The sequence below is a fragment of the Cyrtonyx montezumae genome, unplaced genomic scaffold (assembly GCF_038088225.1).
Source record: "Cyrtonyx montezumae isolate F1298 unplaced genomic scaffold, pur_monq_1.0 scaffold_6, whole genome shotgun sequence".
NCBI lineage: Eukaryota > Metazoa > Chordata > Aves > Galliformes > Odontophoridae > Cyrtonyx > Cyrtonyx montezumae.
Genome location: NW_027072067.1, coordinates 7,707,439 through 7,732,590, shown reverse-complemented (window position 1 = coordinate 7,732,590; position 25,152 = coordinate 7,707,439). Strand labels below are relative to the sequence as shown.

General features: G+C 37.3%; 1 protein-coding gene across 2 annotated transcripts in view; it reads left to right on the top strand.

The window, feature by feature from the left end:
• The window catches only part of HDAC11 (histone deacetylase 11), a 39,479-nt gene that overhangs the window by 6,710 nt on the left and 7,617 nt on the right, over positions 1-25,152 (top strand). Inside the window, exons 1-6 of one of the 2 annotated variants that reach the window (XM_065749377.1) lie at positions 10,623-10,649; positions 11,147-11,295; positions 13,428-13,528; positions 19,542-19,658; positions 22,779-22,821; positions 24,406-24,482. In XM_065749377.1, the coding sequence (XP_065605449.1) occupies positions 11,229-11,295; positions 13,428-13,528; positions 19,542-19,658; positions 22,779-22,821; positions 24,406-24,482 (405 nt within the window). In that variant the 5' untranslated portion in view covers positions 10,623-10,649; positions 11,147-11,228. Of the gene's footprint in view, positions 1-10,622; positions 10,650-11,146; positions 11,296-13,427; positions 13,529-19,541; positions 19,659-22,778; positions 22,822-24,405; positions 24,483-25,152 lie in introns of those variants that run through there. The other variant, XM_065749376.1, reaches the window with a different exon arrangement.

The window sequence follows — 25,152 nt, the reverse complement described above, 5'->3', positions numbered from 1 at the left end:
TCAAGCACAGTGCCATTCAGTGATATTCTTGTGAACAGTTTTCTGTTGCTCTATGAAGAAAAGATCTGATCTCTACAAGATTTCATTAGTCCACTTTTACTCCTATTTGATCACTGCACACATCAGCATCATTCTTCCATTTTATTTCCTCTAACTAGCTGGCACCTTAGTGATGCTATTTTTAAGTTCTTTATAAATGTTTTCTTTTGGGATCCCAGTGACACATTTGTTTTCTCCTTTTCCCTCCTGCCTTGATTTTTTTATTGGCTTTTATTCCTTTTGAGGAAGTTCTTGCGATCTCAGATGAGCACTTCACTTAACAAGTATGTTAATCAGGGGATAAAGAGACAGAAAGATGTACTTACAAGTTTATTAGCTAAGGTTAAAAACAAGGTTAGTTATGATATACGCAGCTATAATTTATAAGACTAGTTGCTTTTGTAAGTTGAACTCTGCTCCAGAGTGGAAGTTTCCTTGACACAAATTTTCTCAAATGGAAATACCAAATAGTCTTTTGCAGTAGTGTTTGCAACCTTGAACCAAATTCACAGAAAAGTGTTTAGCAATAGGTTTTCATGCCATTTTAAAAAGTTGGTCTCACTTTAAGTGTGGAACATGTGCCTTTGCTTCTCGCTTGTAAGAAGGTACGAACGTGCATGAAACAGATGAATGATAACTTTCACTAACATCTGGCTAAATTAGAATCAAATGACCCTTTCCAATTGAGAAACACTTGGTAAAAAATGGACAACAAAGGAGATTTTTCTGTATAAATAATGAAGAGCTGGTGTTCGTTGTTAATTTAGAATTCAAATAAGTAAATAAACAACCCTACAGGTGTGTAGCTTTGTAAAACTGCGTACTTTGTTTTATTGAGTTCTGAATACATTTGATCCTCAAGGAATTTCCTTTCTGATCTGTTTAGTTTTAAGGATTGTAATGCAGATCTGCTGAGAAAAATTACACTGAAAACCCCATAACCATTTTTTCCTTCCAATTTGTGTCTGAGTTTCATCTCGCAATGAACTAAGGAAATTACTTATACTGCAGAACTATGAGCATGTGCAAGTGCTATATTTGCAAAAAATAACATATGCTTTCATAATTCAGTTATTAAGCAATATCTCAGTCTCTTAACTGTGCCCTTTTCTTAATCCTATATCTTCTTATAAAGGACATAATTTAATTAAAAGCAACTAAATAGAGCTGAAAGTATTCCTTCAGTGCAATAACCATCTGTAACAGAACTAAATATTTTACTGACTTTCAAGATTCTTTTAAAAATTCCATCACTATAATTAAAGGCAATTGCCCCTCAGAAGATTTATGCATGCACTTATTTTGTACACTGCAAGCTCTGTGAATTGTTATATTTAAATTACATCTTTTGCTTTAAATTGATCCAGAGATGTGAAGTGTTTCTGAAAAGTGAGTATATGGCCTGGAATTCACATTTGGATCACATTCGCTGTAGCAAAATGTTGGCATTTTGCATATAGTGACCTGAGTCCTGCTACAGACTCTGCACTCTGCTCCACTGGTTCTGGGCTGGTACACATTCAGACTAAGGTTAGGGATAAGAAAACAAACAAAAAGATCCTACGTTTTTCCCCTTAGAAAGACAAGAAAGGCATCTTTTGAATCTGATAAACATACTTTTCTTTCTGATGGGAATGTAATTACTTGAAAAGAGAAGCATAGGTGTCTTTAACATTTTCAGTAATTAAACTGACTTTCATTTCTATTTTTTCACTGTCTGAATGTGTTTGAGACTCAGAAACAATACATCACACCCCAAAACAGCTTATCTGACCCACAAGCCTAGTTCATGCTAGTGAACTGAAACTATACCTGGCTACTGTTAAGAGTTGGTTATTCATTTACATATATTATGCATTTGCATTTTATCGCAACTTGTCATTTACTTTTATCTCTTAGTATTGCCCTTTTGCTTAACAAAGCAGCAAATCCCTATTGTGGTAACTTACATTGATAATAAATTGCATTAATTACCTTTTTTTATGTTATTACAAATGGATCTCATATACTTAATTTAATAATGCAGCTAAATTGATGGATTTACTTTGCAAACTACTGAAACTTAGCTTTTTTGTATTATGTAAGTGTCTGGGTTGTTATTAATGAACCAACAGCTTAAATATCTGATATTGAAAAGCTGAAGGTGTCCAATGTATTTTTTTCTTCACATGAAGCTGTTCTTCACCCCCCCCCCCCCCCCCCAGTCCCCTGATATCTCTTCCATCCTTGTTTATTCAAACAGGGAAATATGATTGTCTAGTAATTAACAAAGTGGATAAACAGTTCAGTGTTCCAAGGCAGACAACCAGGAAGTAGGATCCTTTTCTAGAGAGGTCAAATTAGCATGTATTGTGCCAGGGATAAACACTATTTATCTTTGACTACATCACAGCTAGTCAGCTCCTCCTGTGCTCCAGGAAGAGAAAGAGGGCAAGATGAAGTGTTGTGAAACCCAAAGCATATTGTGCTGCTGGGATCAATGTAAGTAACTATTATGTACAGTTTATTTCATGCTGAGAACAACTCACAATCTTCTCTTTCTGGAGTTAGGTATTCTCTAGGGAGGTTTCTAATTATCTGTAAGTCAAAGCATCTTCCAGCTCACCTGAAGTCTGTAATGTGCTATGAGGTTTTATGGTCATCTCGGGATGTTGGCATCATGGCTGATGATTGGAGCAATTAGAGTGGAGTACAAGCCATCAGCAATGACATGCTATGCCTCTGGCCATCAGGTTAAGCACATTTAAAATCACGAAGAAGTTACCTCCTCACAGGCTTGCTTTTCTTGACAGTTTAAATGAGTCAGATTTATTGCAACTGTTCAGCTGCACTTTTATGGAAGATGGTTTCTAATCTGGATAAATTCTGCAGTGAGCAGGGAATACCACGTGTTGTGTGGAGGTTAATCTGTTCAGGGGAAAAAAAGCCAGCAATGAGTTTTGCTTTCTCCCATTTTCTTTTGTGTATGTTCAAATGAACTAATAATAGCTTGCCAGAAGACAGGCTGTTACAAAACATACAAACAAGTTCAAATATAAATATGCTAGAAATTAAAACAAAAACAACAGCTACATGCAGAAAAATATCAATTTTCAGAATTAGACTAGTTGGAAAAACTGTGTGTCCTTTACCATGTGTATAGTTTTTTAATCTTTAATTACCTGATCCAAGTGGTGCTGGTATGTTGGCATAAACCCTTCCAACAAACTCCTCAAGCACAGAACACATGATAGTTTTCTATTTTGTTTTCTCCTCATTATTGAAATTTGTACTCTGAAGCCTAGTCTCTACTGCAGAACTAAACTGTAACCTGGAGAAAAATAAATAATTTCCTTTTCTGCTACATCCACCTACCCAAAAGCCACTGCTAGTGAACTGATCTGCCCAACATTCCTGCAAGGCAGAGAAGTTGTACTAGTCATAATGATGGGAGTAGTAGTATGAATAGTGCCAAGTGCACAAACAACTCACAAGTATTCTTTATTTGATATGCCTGGTTTTAGGGACGTACTGGAGGATTTTTAACATCAGTAGATTTAGATTTTGCTCTCATTAATTTTGTGCATAAACAGTTCTATAAGTGAGCACCAGCCTCAGGCACCCCCCAGAGCAGTACATTATTAGTGTGCATCTGTGAAAAGCTTTGGTTTAAGCCATGAGGAACCATTTCAGAGGGAAGGTTGATACTGCAGTCACTAGGGAAAAGCCTGAAAAATAAGACAACAAACTTCACTGCATATCTTAGTTCACTATACTTTAAACAGGTGGTTTTTGTTTGTTTTGTTGTGGATTTTTTTAATAGACATGAAATTGCAAATATTTAGCTGCTCTGCCAGGTTTGAATAAGGTATTTTCTATCCCACTCACACAACAAGGATGTACAGATTTCACAGAGATCAAGAATTTTAACTGAAGCAATAGAAGAGCCATAGATGATCATACAAAACTTACTTTCTAGTTACTCCCTTATTTTCTAAGAACAAATTCGTAATTAATAGTTAATCTTGAGAGAACAACAAATACTCTCATGAGTTTTGCTGATTAGAGAGGAAGGGGACTTAATTGGAAGAAGAAATGGAAACCTGCAGCACCTAGCAGGTCAGGGCAATGAATTGCTTTAGCCACTGTCTTGTGTTGTTTTTTTCCCCAGCTTTTCTGGCAGTGAAGGAGGTAAGAAAAACCACAGCCACCACCCCCTGCTGCTACATTTAATCACCACGTGCCACAAATCAAGATGGTAAAAGCTGCAATTAATGCCATGCTAATGTAAGAATGGATGTAATTACAGTAGCTAAATGAGAAGGCTGCTAATTGCTGGTCATTTATGTGCTTCAATGGATGAGCAGCCTATTAGTGTTAGAAATGAGGGAGGTTTATTACTACCATGTTACGTGATCGTCATGTCTTTGTCAAAATAACTTCCTGTGGAAAAGAAGTGAGAAATGAGCGGCTCTGTACATAGTAAGAAAAATTTTGTTGAGATAGTTCAAAAAAAAAAGGGGGTTGTTTCACTTTAATTGTGTTAATTAGTCAGATGGTGTGGGAAACAGAAGGGGATTGTGTTTCTCTGCATTTCGCTTTCTCTGTGTGAACACTATGAAAGATCCCTGACTGACACTTTCAAAAAAGCAAGCATTTCTTAAACTAGGACTGGAGCAGGATGTGCTAAGTCTGTACTTGTTCCCATGATATTTCTGTCATCTCTATTTCTTTGCATAATCTTTTTTTTTTTTAATACAGCTAAGAAATTCTGGGATTTCTATTTGTTTTTATTGAGGAAAATAAATGCAGGTCTTGTCCCAATTGTGGGAGTGTGAAGTATTTGCTCTGGTTGGATTTTGTTAAGTTCTGGTTGACAGCTGCTCTAGCCACCCACCAGAGCACCCTATCATGCCCTACTTGCAGAGCTAATGCAGGTACTTCTTTGGCTCTCTATCTCCTTGCTGGTAGGGCTTGTCTTTGCTTCAAAGATTTCTGGCTTCCTTTAGGAGTTATGCTATTGCAGAGCTTTGTCTGCTCTCTTTAATTTCTGTGAGCAGTATATCCAATTCTGGATCAGTACCAGTGAAGTTCATGTTATAAAAATGTTACTTGGAGACTGAAAAAGGGACTTTAACAATTCTGTTGAGAAGTCTTGTCAGGATTCTTATCAACCTGATAGGAATGTTCTCCACCTTTTTAAAATTAAACTGAATATCCCTACCATTGCCCTGTACGTACCACTTTGCTTTTGAAACACTTTCTTTTAATAACCACAGTTTAGCTGGATGGTGTGATGTGGAACAATTATTTCAGAAGCTGCTTTGCCTTATTCAGATGTTTTACCATTCCTATGTTCTTGCAGTCATTGCATCACAGCCACTCAGCAACTGAAACGTCTGTTTTCTCCTACCAGCCTTAATGTGCTGGACTATATTAGCTACTTATTTGTTATCAACATTTTGAATAACTTGTTTTATTAGTTTATGATGCCTAGTATAGTTTGAGTCTGATTATCAGATGATTATCAGATGATAATTAATCTTAAAGTCACGTGGTGATGTTTGAGAACAAACAAAATGTTCAGTCTACTTATGGCAAGACACTCCTATCCAAGTATGCAAAGCTTTTCATGGTGCCTGTGGAAGACTTTATCTGAAGGTCTTTTTAAAAATTGGTACAGAAAAAATATCAACTAAATGCACTTAGTTGAACATGTTAATTATTATTCAGAGACAGTAGACTATGCATTATTTGTTTCTTTACATGTTTCTTCTCTGTGCTCCTGTTCACCCTGCTGAGTAGCTTGCTACATCTTTCAAGGGCCTACAGTTTCTTCTTTGAAAACTTCTTTTGCTTGTACTCAATACGGCTTTCTCCATTTTGATACTGACCTATAGATGTCTACACTGCATGGAAGTTACTTAAGCCTCAGGCTTCTTTCAGTGGCTGGTTTAAGGTTCTAAGCTGAGTCACCCCAGTGAATTTGAAAATGCAATTTAAGGACTTCTTGGAATAAATCTTTGCTGGGATTTCTATCATCTGAATTCTGTTGTGATGGCCTGTCTCTCTCATCTTGAAGATACAATTCTGAAGGCACAAAGTGGTGGCTGTTGGTATCGTACTCTATTGTTGTAAAACCAGAGGATTTCAGTTACATGTAATTCAGCAATGGAGAAGGACTTACGCTAGTAACAGCAAAGAGAAGAATGTGAGAAGAATAATGGTGTCTTTAAGGAGTTTTCAGGCCTTGTGTTTTGAGCTGTTCAGAACCACAAGAGAACTGTATCAGGTTTTGAGCTATATAAAGCACAGGCCTTTTTCTGCTCTGTTGGATTATAGGAATCAATAATTCCACATTTTCTGCACACTGTGGAAGTAAATGTCTGATCTCAGTCATGTCATCACAAGTAGATCAAAGCCCTCGGGATCAAAGAGATTAAAGAAGCACAGGTTACCAAAATACTGTTTTCCAGTTGGAAAACATTAGATGAGTTTCTACAGAAATTTTAATTAATGAATTTGTATTAAAAAAAAATAAGAAAATTAAGTCCCAGTGTGAAATCTCCCATTTCTTTTTGCTCCTTCCCAACCATTTCATCTTATCTGTTGCACATAATTTTTTTCTTACGATACCTGTTTCAAAAGCCTAAACTCAAAATAGTCTGACAGTAAACTATTTGTGATGTCTGGAGGGTGTCTTGCCACTAAAAGAGAGGATACTTTCTTTAAGCATTGAAACTGATGCACAATCACTGAAGATTTGCAGTTTTTGGTTATTTTTGTTAATGGAGCACATGTTGCCATGATAAGAAATGGGGGTGACATACTGGAGGCAGCTAAGCTGCATCTGTGTAGAGATGGGGGATACCTACACAAGTCCTGATCAAACCTGCTGGGATTATTCCAACTCAGAATGTTGCAGTCAGTAACAGGGCTGTTTGTTGGAGGTTAAAATAGTACAGTACAGTGCAGTGACTCAATTTACAAGTGACCCAAAGGATTAATCACATGCAGATTTATGGATAACTGGATCTATAGATTCAATTCTCATCATGGATTTGCTGTCACTTTTATTTCTAACTTCATTGTTTTTTAATCTGGAAAATTTCCTTGTTTCACAGAACTGTAGGGGTTGGAAGGGACCTCCAGAGATCATGGAGGCCAACCCCCTGCCAAAGCAGCTCCCAGCCCAGGTTGCACAGGTAGGCATCCAGGAGGGTCTTGGAACATCTCCAGAGAAGGAGACTCCACCACCTCTCTGTGCAGCCTGTGCCAGTGCTCCATTCATTTTTGGTTTCACCAAAATGAAACATCATTACTTAGGTCAATTTCTGTTCTGTGTGAGGTTGAGAAACTAATATGGGCTATTTGTTGTCCCTTCAGAAAGGAAACAGTTTGCTATATTCTGTCATTCTCCTGAATGCAGCTTGACCAGACAGTCCTTTGCTTACGTGACACTATTCAGAGGCATCCTTCCACTTGCTGAAGTAAGGCTTTGCTAGTAAGTTGGACTCCAGTACTCTTCTTCCAATGGATCTGCACTTGAACTTCAAAGAGGCCAATCACACCAACAGCCTGAAAAGTGTTCCTGGGAAAGCCAGGGTTGTTATCTGAAGAAAAAAAGAAAAATCAATCTGAAGCCGTGTTATTAAAAAAGTATTTCCCTTTGAAAAAAAATCTCCCCTTACAAAGGATTTATTTGTGTGTGTGTGTGTGTGTGTGTGTTATAATTCTCAACATGAAATGAGTGATCTTCTGGATGACAAAGAGCAAATTAAACAGGCCAACCTTGAAAGTTAATAAGTTGCTGGTTATTTATTATAAGAATATGTCTGTGCTTTCAGGTATGCAGCAATTAATAAACTCCCTTACCACAGAACACCACTGTTATCCATAATATTGTCAAAACCATTCAAGTTGCACTTTGTCTCTACAGAGATAGAACTGAATAAGGATAAAACTTTTCCTTTTGTCTTGCAAAAATAGAGCTATCACTCTGAAAATAGCATCAGTATGCTGTACATACTGGGCTGTAATTAATCAATTTTCTCACTTTTATAATGCATTTGGGACCTAATTTTTGAAGCATTGAAACATAAAATTGGAGAAGCCATGCTGTCAGTAACTATATTTCAGTTATGTGCTTTTACTCAAGAGATTTCAGTTCTATCCTCTTAGTTTCTGCTTGTTGCCTTGCTTTTCTAACCTGAAAACTGAAGGCTACAACTCAGTGGAACTTTTAAAGGAAATATCTTTCACCAGAAAGTATAGATTCAGCTATTCAGTACATTCTGTGAATATATATTAATTTAAAATATCCTTGCTTGATTCTGATTTTTTTCTTTAGATCAAAGTGTTTCACCTATACATGTTTCAAATAATTTAAAGATAGACTTCTAAACTTTCACTGTTTTGAACTTTGCAACATAAAAAATAAAATCATTTGAACTCCATATCTTCCTTGAGAAACTTTCTGACAGTGAACCAAAAGTGTAATTATAAGCTCTCTTTTTGTTTGTTTGTTTGTTTTTTCACAGTGCCACATTTCCTAATCCACTTGTCTTGAAAATTCTGCTGGCAAAATGCAGGATCTCCATGCATGTCCAAAGTCCAGAGGTCATTTCTTTGCATGTTTTGGGGTTAATTCATGAGGAAGTTTATAATGAGACTGAATAATAATAATATTCCTGGCATGCTTGTTTAAGAACTGCTAGTAGTGTAAGTGACAGTAGCAGTACTCATTAATGAAGTGTAACTGCACAGCTGGCTGGTTCTCTCTCTGGGACAAGGGCTGTGCCCACTGACAGCTTGCACGTGTTCTGTCACCATGGCTGCAGTTCTGCTGCTGCAATACTGCTGCAGTAATGATTGCTGGATGCTCAAATCCGCACAGTAATGCAGAGAAACTATAAGGAGTATTTTCTAGTTTAGAATATTTTATTGTGTGTCCTGGATGAAAATAGGTACATGTCACAAATAGATGCCAAAAATAATCATCCTGCAGCTGGAGTGAAAGTTACCCTGAACATGCAGAGCACTTCCTTAAGATGCCTCCAGGAGAGCAAGCACATCTCTGCCACTCCTGCAGAAAGATAAGGGAGTTCTTTGCAGGGCCTGCTGGGGTTGCTGTGCAAGTTGTAAGTGTCTAAATGAGAGCAACAGATGCCACTGCTAGCCAGCACAGAGGGTTCTTTCATTTGATGTTGATTGGGTGAACAAATTAATGGTTGAGTCAACATTCCAGTTTAAGAAGTGTGGGTGTCACAGTTTAGATATGAATGCTAAATGGCAGAACGCGCCTGAATAGCAATTTACCATATCAACAAATGAGGAAACCTGTCTGCAAATGTTTTTTAATTTAAGTTTAGGAGTTAATTTAAATGAAAATGAAATAATACATTTGTAACTAATGAACCAAACAACAGTAGAACTCTAATTAAGCAAAAAGCATTAGATGGTTAGGAACGAAGAGTAAAAAGCAGACATGCTGGGGCACATGCACAAAGAGCTGGAACAAAAAAATATTAAAAATTATGTCAAAGGGATGGAATGTTTTGTTGGGATAATGGTCTGCTGCTCTATAAATGCTGAGATGACATCCAGGCATCCATCAGATGAAGGCCAGGTGAAGCCAGCATATTTAGAAAGGCAAGACATTTGTCCATAGCTTTCATGAAGGGGCGGTGTGTGTCCTGAGGAAAGAGCACTTCTGTGCTTTGCGCGCTGCTTGACAGACCGTGCTGCTAACGATGAGCAGTTTTTCATGACGGTGTTATTGACTGAGCTGCCCAATTGCATAAGAAATGCTGTTTGCATATGTTCAAGCAGGATTCGTGAAGTACTCTTAAGGCCTTCTGACCTGGCGCTTCTTTTGCTGTGCGTGTGGCTGTGGGCAGCAGCTGCTCCCTCCTGGGGCGTCACCGTCGGGGCGTTTCTGCTCAGTGCCACCATCGCTGCTTCATCTGTGTTACCCGCGCTCAGCTCCCGCCCTGCTGTCTCGTTCATTTGATTTCATTACCGAGATCGCGTTTTCCGTCCCGCGGGCGCCGCTGACGCGCGATTGCTGACGCCTGCGCGTACTACCGCGGGCACGCCCAACAATGGAGCTCGCGTTCCTCGTTCCGTGACTCCGCCCCGGCCCGGCCCCTCGCTGTCTCCGCCCGTAGCGGGCGGGCCCAGGGGCTGGCGGTGCCGCGCCGCGGGGCGACCCTTCCCCTGCGCGGCCTCGCGGCGTGCCCGGCCCGGCGGGGGGATGTGAGTACGGGCGGGTGCTGCGGCGGGGCCGAGCTCGGCGTCGTGCCGGGGGCTGAGCCGGCGGCGGGCGGCTCCCGGGGAGGGTCTCTCGCGGGCCCGGCGGAGGCCTGCTCGGCTTCGGGGCCCGGCGGCGGGCGGGGCGGAGCCGCGATGTGCGCACCTGGCGGCACTCTTGGGCGGCGGTGTCCCGTCCCGCCCTCCCGGCTCCTGCAGCCCGGGCTGTTTCTCACTCAGGCGGGCCCGGGGAGCCCTGGCACCGCAGGGCGCGGGTGCGGGCGTCGTGTGCGGATCGGGGCTGCGGGCTGTGATAGAGGACCGCCGTTTTTCACGTTCGTGCAGCTTTTCTTCCTGAGCGCTACTGAGGCTGGAAGTCAGTGGGTTTTGCTCATATTGTTCTCCTGACAGAGAACCTTCAGGGTCGCTTTGTGAGTTTCCAGCCTCGTGTAGCTCTCAGGTGAACGCTGTGCAGCACAGGGGTGTTGGGGTGGGGGCAGCAGGCCCGGAGCGCGGGACGCAGGTCACGCGTGGACGCAGTTGCCTCTGGGCTCGGCCCCCGTACCTGCCTGTCCCGTCCGAGAGCGCACTGCGTTTACACGTGCGCCTGGAAGCATCCCTGTTTGAAGTTACATTAAATGTGGAGTTTTAAGAGCTTTAACTGCGCTGCTGGGAAATGAGCTATGTATGAACTGCAAAACTACAAACGTGTGCTCCTGTCTGTGACTATGAGAAGTGGCATCCTCGGGATTTTTACGTTTTCCTGATGTAAAGCTGTGATTGATAAGGACTTGTGGCTTGGGAATTCAGTGGAAAATATTCAGTTGCATATGCAATTGGCTAAAAATGGTGATTAGTTTGGGTTTTGCTTTTCAAGGCCTCACAGAACTGAGTTATACGAAGGTGTTCCACCAACTTGCTGGCCTATCGTGTATTCTCCAGACTACAACATCACATTCATGGGACTGGAGAAACTACATCCATTTGATGCAGGAAAATGGGGGAAAGTAATCAACTTCTTGAAAGGTAAAATAAGAGACGATACCACTTAGACCAACAATTAAATGAAGCATTTTTCAAAAAGACGTTATTAATGCGGACTTGTGCTAATAATTGCCAATGTAATAGTGACTGTACATCATTATTGCTCCTTGTATAGGCTTAAGCTATGCACTTTAATCACTGAAGTGCTTTAATATGTTTAAGTATCTGCAGATTTAAATCTTAAGAAGTTAAATTGATGGCAGAATTTATGAGGTGGGTTGAATGTCATTTTGTACGTTGTTGAAGATTTTGCACATTAAACAGATGAAATTGTCAGAGCAAGCATCCTACACCAGGGCTTTTAAATACAAAGGTTTATTTCACAGTCCTTTGAAAATGTAAGTTCTAGCTTGCTGCACTGAACAAAGCCCAGTTTTGTCTCAGTCATGGTGTCTATGCAGAGCAAAACTCGTGAAATGTGATTGAAAATTCAATCTCATTAAACAACTTGCTCTTCCCAGCAGCATGAATAATACTAGTCAGAGTAACTGTCTTGGTTAATTTCATTCTGGCCTAGAACTTCAACAGGCTGAGTAAAAAGGATTAAGGAGAAACATGAGCATAACAATGTGTTGGACAGTTTAAAAAAAATTTCTGGGCTTTGAGATTTGAAGGAAAGCATAAACTGCATAGAATTTCATTGTTTGACCTTTACAAGAAAGATGTGTGTGGGGTATATGATAGCTATTTCCAACTCTGAAGTAAGCACCAGAGTCTGAACTTGTAGCGCAGCCTGAGTCAGGTGCCCTGTGTGCATAGCTCATTGCCATGTTTTGATTTTCAACAGATTTATGATGATTCTTGCCTTTTTTTGCAGTGCTAGACTCAAGTATATGAGAGTATTTCCATTAAGTTTCCCCTTGAATACAGATGCTGTTTGCAGTTTCAGTTTCTTAAGTCTTGGATTTTCTTAATCTTTGCGTTCTTGCTCCTTCCCCATGTAGTCTTTTTATTCCCCTAATTCTTTCCTCTGTGAAATGCCTACTCTTCACTCTCATCTTTCACAGAAAACTAGTTGTTCCAAACATATCACCCTCTTTTCATTGTAAAAGAAAGTGAAAGTCCTTACACACTTTCTCCTTCTTGAAGAATGAAGCCGTTAGCACCTTGGCTTTGTGTCTGATGTGAGTGAATGAAATGCTTCTCATCTGCAGCCTAGAGAAATGTAAGCTTGCCGAAATAAACATTGTTGCAGGTGCTGTGCTCGTATAACACTAAGAACAAAATCTTTCACATTTGAGTTGTTCCTACCCGCCAAGTTTAAAATTGGAGAAAAGGTCTAGTCTGGGGAATCTGCAGCAATTAAATATTAGAACTTGTCCGGGAAGATCAGCCTTTGTGCCAGGAATTTGTTATTTGTAGTGGTCCTATGCAAAGCAACATTGTTTTTCTGTGCTGCTTGGCTTTCTTTAGTGAGCACAGGCTGGAACTTTGTGGCAAACGTATCCAGGTGTAAACATTCACACTGTGTACAGAAATCTTGGAGTGAGATTTTGCATCTTTTTCATAAACAGATTTAAACAATCTCTTGCTCTCTAAGGAAAGTAATTAATAACTGTTCATTGGTATTTCTTGAAACTAAATGAAGGTAGGGATGTAACAGAAATATCCTAATTAACAGTAAGCATTCATGTCATTAAACATCCAAGTAATAACAAGTAATTGAGTTGGTTTTAGTCTTGATTTTGACTGCGTACCATTCTAATTTACAGCATTTGATACTATTATCAACTGTAGAATTTTTTTAAAACATATTAAAGAAATATTTAAAGGTATGAATACTGAGATTTTCAAGCATATCAAGTCTTAGACTATAAGGAATCTTGTAAGGTTTTTTTTTCTTGTCCATCTTATGTTGCTACCTATTTTTTCTTTCAGTTGAATCTTGAGATTACCATGAATACATTATGAAAGTATCTGGAAAAAAAAAAAGCTCTAATTGAAGAGCTTATATGTGTAGAGTGTGTATTTGGAAAACTTAGTTAACAACAGTGGTTGCAGTGATTTACATTACAAGGGTAGGACTTAAGCTCAAAGTAGTTTCTTTGACTGGGTGCAATATGGTAATGCTATATGGTATACAAATGACAATTATAATTTTTTTGGTGTTTCAGAAGAAAAACTAATTGGAGATGACTTGATCGTGCAGGCACGGGAGGCTACTGATGAAGATCTTTTGGTTGTTCACACAAGGCGCTATCTTAATAAACTAAAGGTGCTGTACATAAACAAATGTGTTTTTTAAACAAAGTGTCTATAATTAGTGCCAAGGGCAACAGGTATCCCACTTGATTCATTATAGTATCAACTTTCACAGCGTAGTGACAAATTTTGTATTCAGCATTGGCTCTGTGAATACTGAAAGTAATGGAAATATTAGACGAGCCAAAGTGTAGGAGAGGGATGGGCGAAAGACTGCCATCTTACATAGGCATGTTTCAGTAAAATTAAATGAATGTTAGGAAAATAATAATGTTTGAGATGCAAACAGTATTTATCTCACTATCTGAGTTTTGGTCTTGTGTGTTTCGTTTTATTCTAATGAAATATGGTTCTGAAATTAAAAATGTATTGATGAACCCTGAAATTGATTGTTATGCAATATTTCTCCTTTACTGTTAGGTTTACTAAATGGATTTGAAGGTTATGTAATCTTAGAAGAGTATCCATGTAGGAATTCTGTCATTGACCTGACGGGTAGGCAAGAAAGAAGTGGAGCTGTACATAGAGACTGCCTGTATCAGTGGAATACAGGGAGAGTTGAAGGATCAGCAAAGGGCATAATCTTATACGTAATCTGTGTAAGAAGGCTTGCAATACCAGTTCGTACAGGGTTATACGTTCACAAAGAACAAAGAGCGTTCATTGCCTACTTCTACATGAAGCATTCATTTGTTGAACTTGCATTTAACTTCTAAACATAAGAGATCTTCAGTTGTGAAAATACATTGTCATCTACAAAAGGAATTGAGTAGTATAAGATAGCTTTTATTTTCTCCTCTACTTGGAGAGGAGAGATTTGTGTTAAAAACTAATCTTGCATTTTGTAATTCAGAGTAAATTACTTTGAGTCATCTTTGCCCTTCTACAGTATAAAATTGCTTCTATTGTTATTTTGGAATTGTTGGTGATGGGTTTCTTTCTGTGTAAAGAATCTATGATTTATCTGACTTTTTTTTTTTTGCTTTCATTCCTTCTGTGTGTTCACTTAGGCCTCTTCATTCATAGCTGCTAAGTTACTTGTAATTTCATGCATCATTAGATTTGATCTTATTGCAGCTATTCTTGATATTGAGCTTTTAATTCCATTGAACCACCCCCCTCTTTTTACTGAGTCACCTCTCTGAAGCAGAGTGTAATGTGCATAGCTCAGTTTGAAATACAATAGTATTTTTAGTACCCGTAGGGTCTGTTCACTGAAAATTGGCTGATAACTTGTTTCCCGGTGTTCAAAACCAATACTGTCTTGTACTTTCAGATGTTCTTAATTGTATCTCTTGTTCCCCTTTATTTGAGACAGATTTCCTGCAACTTTAGAAATTAGAAGATATTATATTGGTCTTGTCAATGAACCCCTACTAAGCAGCAAAGATAAGTGTTCACTTGTCTAGCAATGCTATTCTTTGTTTACATTAAATGGCCCAGGGTTTCCTGTTTGCTGCTTTGTGTAAAGTCCACTGTGCAATTTTTAATTTTTTTTAATGCAGGCAAACACAGATTTACCAACAAATTGCATAGTTCTGTGTTACCACCTCTGAAGATTACAAAGATGCTTGTGTTCTAGGAGCATCTGGAACTCTGAATGACTTGAGTACTCCTCATTCAGAATTTCAGCATGAATTTGGTAGGAAATTTCACACACTTGCAGGGGGAGATGGTATGTGATGTCTCAACTGCAGCTGCAGAAACTCTCCTAAGGGTTGGTTGTTGAGAAACAAAGTATTAAGTGCCAAGTAGATCAAGAAATTCTGTCAGTCAGTTCTCCTTTAGGAGATGGAGTGTCACTCATTGCCTGCTTTAAGGTAACATGAACAATCCTTCAAGAAAATTTGGTATTTAGAATTGAGGGGATTCCTCCCTAAAGAACATAGATCCATAAAGTAGTGGTTAGACTTTGGATAATTTGTTTGTTGTACTTCTCTACTCCTCCTCTTTTTCCAGTGTTAGCTAAAATAATGGATTTAATGCACATCAGCATTCTGAAACTCAGGAAAGAATTAGGCAATAACCTATCTTCAGACCTTATGAGGAAAGGCTGAGACACCTGAGTCTGTTCAGCCTTAAAATAAGAAGACTCAGACGGAATCTGATCCATCTCTGTATATCTAAGGTGTGTCTGTCTGTCATCTCGTGGTGTTGGCAGCATGCTTGGCAATTAAAGCAGTAGGGGCAGCCTTGTGAAGCAGTCAGTTCGGCCTGTGATGCCTCTGCCTGTTCGAGGTATTCTGAAAAACAGCACAAAACAAATCTTGAGCTCTGTGCATTGCCATAGTCACTATAGGTGACTTGGCAGCTGAAAACATCTGGTTTTGGTTTGAATAAAATGATAACCTTCTGAGATCCTTTATATTTCTGCTGCCCAGTACCTCCATTCTTGCAGTTCGTATTCCGCCATCTACTGTCTCTGCTTCCTCCATCACGCTTTTTCCTTGATTATTGTTTTCAGACCTGATTGGTGTAAGTCTTGAAAAGGCTAGTGGTTATTTTCCGTAAGACAATGATTAAAAAAAAAAAAGGCATTGGACCAAGTGCATTTGTTTTCACCTAGTCTTTCATGCAAACATTGATGCATTAGGTAAAGGGATATAAATGTTATTTTAAACATAACAGTACCTGAATAGGGAACAGTATTTGACAGGTTTCCGAATGTTCACTGATCTGTGAATGCAGTAGAGCATTCTTAGCAGCTAAAACAACAATTAGGCCTTTTAAAAGGAGAAGGTCATGTTTGGTGTATGGTGATTTGTTTCTCTTCATCACTCACATCCCTTCACTTGGGAGAGTGGTACCCCAAAATGGCGAGGCTTGGCTGCATGCCTTCCTTGGGAGCAGCTCCTGGATACCGCTAGGTTTTAGCAGAGCAGTATCCTATTACTAATGATAATATTGTTTTGTACATCGACCTGGGAACTTCTGTAAAAATTATAAGCTTCTTAATCTTTTTGGTTTTGCTAACACAATTAAAAAACATACTTCCTTAACCTAGCGAAGATGGTGCACATAGTATCGTCCCTAGCGAGCTTCTGAATAAAAGTCATGGTAGGTGCCTGGTGTTGGGACTGTGAATTCTCCCACGAGGCTGAAACCTGCTCCACAAACTTAGAAAAGATTCAAGCACAGTTTAAATGTAGATGTTACAGAACAATGTTTTTAATGACATTATTGGCTGTTTTGAAATGCTGGAATGTAGTAAATGTGTAACATGAAAGGCAGTGCATCAGAGGTTGGTTTTGGTCGTACGTGTGTTGTTCATACTTATCCAGAATGATCAGCATAGAACAACTGTTTTTGCTTTATCTTACTTGTATTTTGCAGGTTAATTTTTAATACTTGAATAGTTACTGCCACACATTCAAATAACTTGGAAGTTTCTTTATCCTTCTTAAGAATAGTGGTTTTTATATTTAGTGCATGTTGATGCTAATTATACATTTAATGAGGATATTCTTGTAGAACCTTGTTATAAAAGATGAAGTCTGAGTTTAAACAAGAGCAATTAAGAACTCTTGAAAATCTGGTTAAGTTTGGGGTATGTTACATTTCACTTAGAGTACTGCATTAAGTTTGGATGGGTTATGCTGACTTAGTACTTAATTTGGGAGGAAGAAGTTTTGAAGGAGAATATAAAAGTGAAGGGTTAACCTGACTTTACTCCTTTTAAGAAAATCAGTGATTTTTAATTAAGTTCTAAATTTGTATATTAATTTTTTATCTGAAGCACGGGACTGTACATATTTTTTTAAAATTATTATGTTATTAGTGATAGAAAAAAGAAAATGAGATAAATTGAGTGGATAGTTGAAAAGTGTAAGTGAAGTAATATTGAAGTGTTTGTGTGATGATTACTCTTTCCTGAATGCAGACTCAGTTTTAATTTGTAGTATAATTACATATTTACTAGAACATTAGTGAATTGATACATGAGAGCAAATATCTGCCAAAAGAAACAGCATCTGATATTCTTCTGTACAGTTTGAAAGCAAAAAGGAGTGATTTTTAAAATTAATGTTTGAAGAGTCTGTTCTGTATCGAAGGAAGCTGATAATCATTAGTGTGAAGATGTACATTATTGCAGGTAACTGACAGCCTGGAAAGTGAAATTGATATCCTCATCTATTCAGTATCATTTATTTTTATGACCCAAAATGTTATACAATTATTGAAATCCAGTTTCTTTCAAGTATATACACAACTATTCTGAGAATTTATTGCAGATAATGTTGGAAAGCAAAATTAGCAGGATGAAGAAATAAGTAAAACTGCCCACAGTTCGAGGCAGTATATTTCTCAGATTCTGCAGTGGTGGTTTATTTTGAGAACCATCTGTGTCAATAACTGTATTCTTGAATCCCAAAACTTTCCTCACAGCCAAGGTCTAAATCTGAGGCAGTGAATGTCTTTGGACTTGGAACTGTTCTTGTAAATACCCTCAACTTTGAACAAAAAGCTTTACTTATTGCTTACTTGCACCATGTATGGATTTCTTGCAAACCTGTAGGAAAATACTTGACGATTTGAGACCTTATTTCTCATGCTTCTTCCCACTGGGATTAATCTTATTCATTTGTTTTAAGATTGTTTAAGTTTTATAACAAGCTTGTCATTTGAGATGAGAAAAACATACTTTAGCCAAATGCAATCTCCTGCAATCTCATCGCAGAGCACTGAGATTTAGTCTAGTTTGCTACGTTGTGCTTATTTTAAAGCTAAAATGTCTTGGAGAAGGATTTTTTTTAGATATTAGAAAACAGCTAAAGCACTTTCTTGGTCACTGAGAGCAGATACTATAATTAATGAATAATAATAAATACATTATTATAAGTACACATACTAATACAAAAATGAATTGTTAAGAAAGTAGTGCCTGTTAACATGATGATAATGCCCCTGCCTCCCCAAAGACAAAACACAAATAGTACTCATCAGTTAAAATGATAAATCCTGACTATGAAGTCAGGATAACTTTATTGAATGCCAGAATACCCTGCAGTTGGCATTTAGTTGTTTTTCATCAAAATTGGCCAATTGTGCATGCTGTCATTTGCTGACCAGCAGCTAGCCTGTGGAATGATATCTGTGTATATTTGTTAATGTTGAAGAGAACAGGATCTATTTGAAATATTTGTACAGGGTTTGAAACTTAGTAGTACTTAAAAGTACTTAAAACTTCTCAGTACTTAAAAGTTTTAGTATTAATTGAAAAGGTATAAACTTACTTATGACTTTGGCTTTGAAATATGTATAGAAGTTTTATCACTGGTAGAAATGTCACTAGTTCTTTGAAGTTATCTTTTTGTTGTTTTCCTTCTTCTCAATGAAAGCATTTACATACTGCAAATATTTATTCTAACCTTTGAGTCATGTTCTTGATGATACGACTTTAACAAAGTGTTTCCTTGAAACATGTTTCAGAAGTGTTTAATATGCTAAACAAACTTTAATTGATTCTCCATGCAAAAATTTGCACTGTGTGCATTGAAGTGTTTGAACATCTTAGCCAAGTTGTTTGCTTTTGTTGTTTTTTTTCTTTCTCCTTGGTATATTCTGTTGAATTGACACAGGAAATATTTTAGGGTTGAACAACATATTAAATGTAGGTTGCTATTAATTCTGCAGGAAGACATTTGACAGTTCTTTTTCCTATCCCCAGGTGCATAGATTATTTTTTATTATTATATTTTTATATTTTTCTTATTATATTTTTCTTAAATACTGGCTTGCTGAAAAATTCTTGAGTTTATATCATTTGGTATTACAGTATGGAAAAAATAGTGGTGGTGATTAAGTGAAATTTTTAATTGCTAACAATGTAATAGGAAGAAACTATTCGGTGGTTGCCAGTAAACACTGTTGTACACTGTTATAGTCACCTTAATCTGAAAAAAAACTTAAAATCTTACTAAGACCTTATAGGGTTGTTTTTTTTTTCAGTGAATAGCAATTGATAAGTGATCTAAAGAATGTCATTAAGACTGGCTACATTAATTGCATCTTTTTTTCCCTCATAGTGGTCATTTGTTGTGGCTACCATCACAGAAATTCCACCAGTTCTCTTTCTTCCCAACTTTCTTGTTCAGAGAAAAGTTTTGAAACCTCTGCGAACCCAGACAGGAGGAACAATAATGGTAAGCTGTTTTTGATTTGATTTTACTGTGTTTATGCAAACCTGTCAGTTGGATTACTCTGTGCAACTTAAAGCCTCAAACTCTGAAGTCCTATTGAGGGAATCAAGTTAGTGTATGGTCCTAAACAAGTGCAAAGTCTGGCACTTAGCAAATAAAAGAGATGAAGGATGAAGCTGCATTTATTGTCTGTAATTTGTACAAGCAAAGGAAGTAGTAAGGGGTAGCCTGTGCAGGGAATGAGAGATGACAGGAATTATGGCAAATGTGAAAACTGCATACCTTTTAACTATGTTCAAATACAAGTAATTTCTAGGAATGAGTAGTCACAAAATTAATAGAATAAAAGATATCCTAAAGCACATATTTACCAAATGGCTGAAGTTTGGTTACTTTTGGTATTAAGTGTGCATGCCTTAAAAATGAGCATGGATCTTCGTTTGTCCAACTGTATATGCTGCATAAACAGCTCAGCTGAACTGAAGTGAGATACAGCCTGTTTCACCTTGACAGGGTTGTTTTCTGATGGGTGCTCTGAGGAGAAGAGATGTGCAAATCACCAGATATCTAATTTTGCCTGAGAAACTTCTATTAGAGATGTTGAAGATGTAGAAAGAGAACAGTTAATAACTGTAGCCAGGGATGTGTTGAGGAAAATCTGCCTTCAAATTTCACTAACTAAGGGAATCCTTTCTTCCCTTTTTTCATTCCTGGTTTGGGATAAGGTGGTAACGCTGCATGGGTTCTGAACTGTCACATAAATGGAAAAAAAAATTCTACCTGAAATCCTTAACATTACAATATAAATGGATCTTTGCTACATTTTAGCTATTCTTACTGAAGGAAGCTGTTACAGTGGATGCATGTGAAAAGAAGCAGCTATTGCTTTTTTTTTTTAATATCTATTGGAAGCCAATTATTGAAGAACATTGTTCTGTGGGTTGGCAAACCTTTCAGAGTGTGTTTATCCCAGATATGATTTATTGCAACCACTAGATATTTATGGTGAGTGAGACTGGGAAGTCATAATAGAATGACAAAGAAATGACATTATTTTCAGAAATAGCCTACTGGGTAGCTTCCCATTTCTGTCAAGAGTAATATAGGTACTTAACAATTTAACTGCATGCTGAAATTGAGATTTCCTATTTTAAAATGTGTGCCTTCATGAGTGTATAAAGAACTCATTAAGGATATAAAAAAATGAAGAGTTCTTCTCTAACTACTGCATAAAAGACAGTGCCGTGCCTTTCATCTATCAAAATGTAGAATGTCGGGGTCTGACCTGAGAAAGTGATGTGAGAGAACCCAAAACCTTGATGAAATAGTTTGTCAAGCACATGAAAGGACTTACATAACACACACGTGGGGCAGTATTATGTTTGAGTCCCCTTCATTTTTTTCTATGTGAAATGGTTGTAGAAAGCCAGTTATGATCAGATAAAGGCAAAATGAAATAGATAGCTTTATTGTTGTATTTGCATTTTTTTCTGATAGAACAACTCAGTGCCTTGACCAGGAAAAATGGTATTTTCTTTCAGTATTTTAGTGCTTTGTTGAATCTGTTTCCTATCTAACTGCTGAATTTTTAAAAGTAACTGGAGGCTTTAATGTTGTATACTTTCTTTGATTTCAAGGCTTAATGGTCATGCTGTGAATTATACAAGAATTTGCATCACAGTTGACAAAAATGTATTCCTGTATATATTTGACTAACATTCTGTAACAGCATAATTTATATGGAAATTACATACGTTGAAATTATTTTGCTAAATGCTAATGGATGAAATCACAAAGTTAAAAACGTTAAGCATCTATTTGTACTTCTGTGGTATCTTGATGCTACTTCTGGAAATTCTTACGTCTGAAAAGAAATCAGTAGAGCTATGAGAGTCTCCTCAATAAGTGTATTAGCAGTAACCAGAATTGTGTGCATTGAAATATCTTATCCTAGGTGTGCACATATACAGGAATGCTGTCAAGAGGGAATAAGCCTTCTGTAGGCAGTACCAAGTGGGCTTCTGTATACTTAAGAACGTATTCTCGACCTATCTGTGTTTCTGATGCCAAGGTGTGTAACAGAATACTGGGACTCAAATTACTTTTCTGTAACCCATTTTGTTCACCTAAGCTTTGGAAGCATGATGGATTTATCTGATTGGTTTCAATGGAGATTTTGGTTTGTCATTCTGGAGATGTAAGAGGGGGTATAACTTCTTGAAAATCCAGAAGTACCTCTTGTTGTTGAGTTAGGTTTGAATTCAAGCTTATTATTTAATTCAGCAGGGGAATGGCTGCTTTTTCAAAATCATATATATATGATTATTTATAAATCTATAATATGATGTATATAATGATTTATATCATATATATATTAATATATAAAAAATATGTGACAACATATAGCTTTAAGAAAGGCTGCAGTTAAATGCTTGCTTGAGTCCTCCTGGACAGAATGATTTTTTTTTTTCCCCAATTAAATTTTATCACTTTAGCCCCATGTATCTTTTCTCTTTCAGTATTTTTCATTTTCTCAATGTCTTTTGAGTTTATACAAGAGCAATGGGCACATTCTTTTTGTACCAGAAGGCAAGAAAGCTGGTTATATTTTATGTTGTGCATGTTACTTTATTAAAAACAAAAACAGGGCACTTAATGCTTGGCATTTTTCTCATGTACATGTACCCATGTACAGCTGAAGCATGTTAATTAATATTTTCAGAATTTTGAGATGAAGTTCCTTCGATTTCTTACATAAGAAAGAAGAAAATTGGAATTTTTTTGCTCATTTTTTATTCCAACCAATACTTACTTGTACCTTCACTTTATCATTTGTCTGCTAGGGGTCGCTGTTCATCTCCACAAAGCCCGGTTAGTTCAAAACCTGCTCAACTGCAGGAGAATAAAATACAGATGTGAAATCAAATATATTTTCTACTAATTTTCCTGCAAATAGTTTTATATGGCTTGTACTGAGAGATCTGATTCAGAATGACTTCTGTTGTTGTAACACCTGAAAATTCAGTGGGTGCCTTAGAGTACCAAGAGCTGCATTTGGGATGGGAGCAGGCAGCACTCAATGGTTGTCTTGTTCATTAAAGTTCTTACTGTCATTTCCTTCAGGCAGGAAAGCTTGCTGTTGATAGAGGCTGGGCAATTAATGTGGGTAAGTACAAATGTAAATTCATATTACATGATACTTAAAAATGTGTTTTTAAAATCATTGTTTTCATTCAATGTGGTGTATATTCTGTTTATAATAAAGGGATTGGGTTGTGTTTAACTGGAAGAAACATTAGATGAAATAAAAAGAGGATTAGTACTGGATTTGTTCTCCTATCCACTATTGCCCATGTTGCAGTTGTATAACTAAAAAAATATTTGTTGAAAGGAAAAAGATAACCAAGTAAGGATATGATATTTATACACAGTGTGTTTGGATTGTAGTAGTGAGAATAAAATGAGGAAAAAGGTGTCCAGAGTGGATGTAATTTTTTCAGTACAATATTCCTTTCAATTACACAGAAGTTCAAATAGATCTTCGAATAGATATTAGTTGTGCTGTGTATGTAACACCAGACCAAGGGGTTGGTTGACATGCTGTAGAGTTGGACTATAGCAGTTCGGATCTACTTTTGTCTGTGAGTTCTTCCTGGACAAGATTTGACTGAAGAAATGATGAAGAATATAAATCTGCACCCTTGCTCATGTCCAAATAGCAATGCAAAACCAGTACACTATTGAGATAACAGTTTGTCATTTTCAGTGGCCATCAGTTCTAAGATTATCCATTATTTCTTGCACATACTTGATGTTTCTGAAGGCAATAAATCTTGGGTAGTGTTACCTGTACAATATTGCAATTTGTTTGTTTTGTTTGTTTCTTTTAAAGAAACTTCGTATGGTAGACTTGCTGTGTAACATGTGTAATGTAAAATTAACTTTTTTATTCTTTAGTAGCAAATGGTACTTCAAAGTAAAATCTATACAGTAAATATCCAGTACTAAAAATTAAGCACGCTTTAAAAAATGAGAAACAAACAACAAAAAAAAAACAGTAAAATTGCTATGCTTTATTGATGTATAAAGCATTGCTGTTAAATTTCTTGCCTAGATATTTGTAGTGGATTTCTTCTTAAAATGTATTGGATTAGTATATTTTTAATGTTTTGGGAGGGTCAAGTATGTTTTTTTATAAGGAATGCATGTTTGTTTTAAAGATCAATTCCTAAAATATTCTTGTGGTCTGTTTTCAAGACGATGACGTGCAAATAATGAGGCCAAAGTTTGTGGTTTTGTTGTTTTTTGACTCGCTGTTCAGCATGTTAAAAGCACTTTCAACATAAGAGGCAAATGCAAAGGACATGTTAATTGGCTTCGTTAGGATGTGGTGCCTGGGGACATATGATCCACATACAACTCTGGCACATCTGTGAGGAGGTGAACTTTCAAAGTAATATGCTTGGTCACATAGGCACCACACTGTGTGTGTACTTCTCTGTTGCTAGTGTAGTTGCTAGATGACAACTGCCTTCAAACTGAGCATCTGCTGGTCTTCTGCATGGTGGCTAGATGCATACAGGAAACCTAAGAATTGCTTAGAGTCACTGTGTGAGGGATTGACAGCTGTAAATGAGACATTTCATAAAAGGGAGGAAAAAAAATGCCTGAGATGACCTATCTCTTTGTAAAGATTATAAAAGTTCCCTGGTATCTAGCTTTTCACCCCATCAAATTTTTTTATGTTTAGGGGGTGGTTTTCATCACTGTTCAAGTGACAAAGGTGGTGGATTTTGTGCATATGCTGATATCACACTGGCTATTAAGGTAAGAAATATTCTCAAAATGGCATTTTCTACTATTTGTGCAAATGGAAAAATGTGCCAGAAATTCATAAGAACTAATTTACCTCACAGTGAGAAAAAATAAAGCCTTCTAGAGATAGGTGGGAATAGGAAAATGATGCAATATTTAATGTTACAACACACAGTGCATAAGCAGCTATTAAGTGGAAGGTAAGAGATACAGAGACAGAATTATGAATGGAAATACAAACTGCTCCATTTGTATTAATAATATATTCTTGCAGGAAGAAAAAAACAAAACAGCCAACCAAAGCAGATTGTCTTTTAGTATCCTCAGTGATAATTATCCCAGCATTGCAGTTGAACCTGTGAATTCCACGAGTTTTGGTGCTTATAATGGAGACTTAGATAGAGACAAATCTTCTCTCCAAATCAAGCTGCTCTATGCGGTCCTCTGAGTGGTTCAAATTTATGAATAAAAATGTGAATATGTCCAAAATAATCACTGAATTTGAATGAATACATGTGCCATTTAGCTGTTGAAAGGCTGAAGCAGGAGCTTTCTGCAATTAGAGATTATTTTTTTATCAAGTGCCCTATCGTGTGTTTGTATACTAGAATATTTATAAAATATTGGTAATAATCAAAACATAAAAAGATCTGATTGCAGCACACTGAATGACAGAACACCC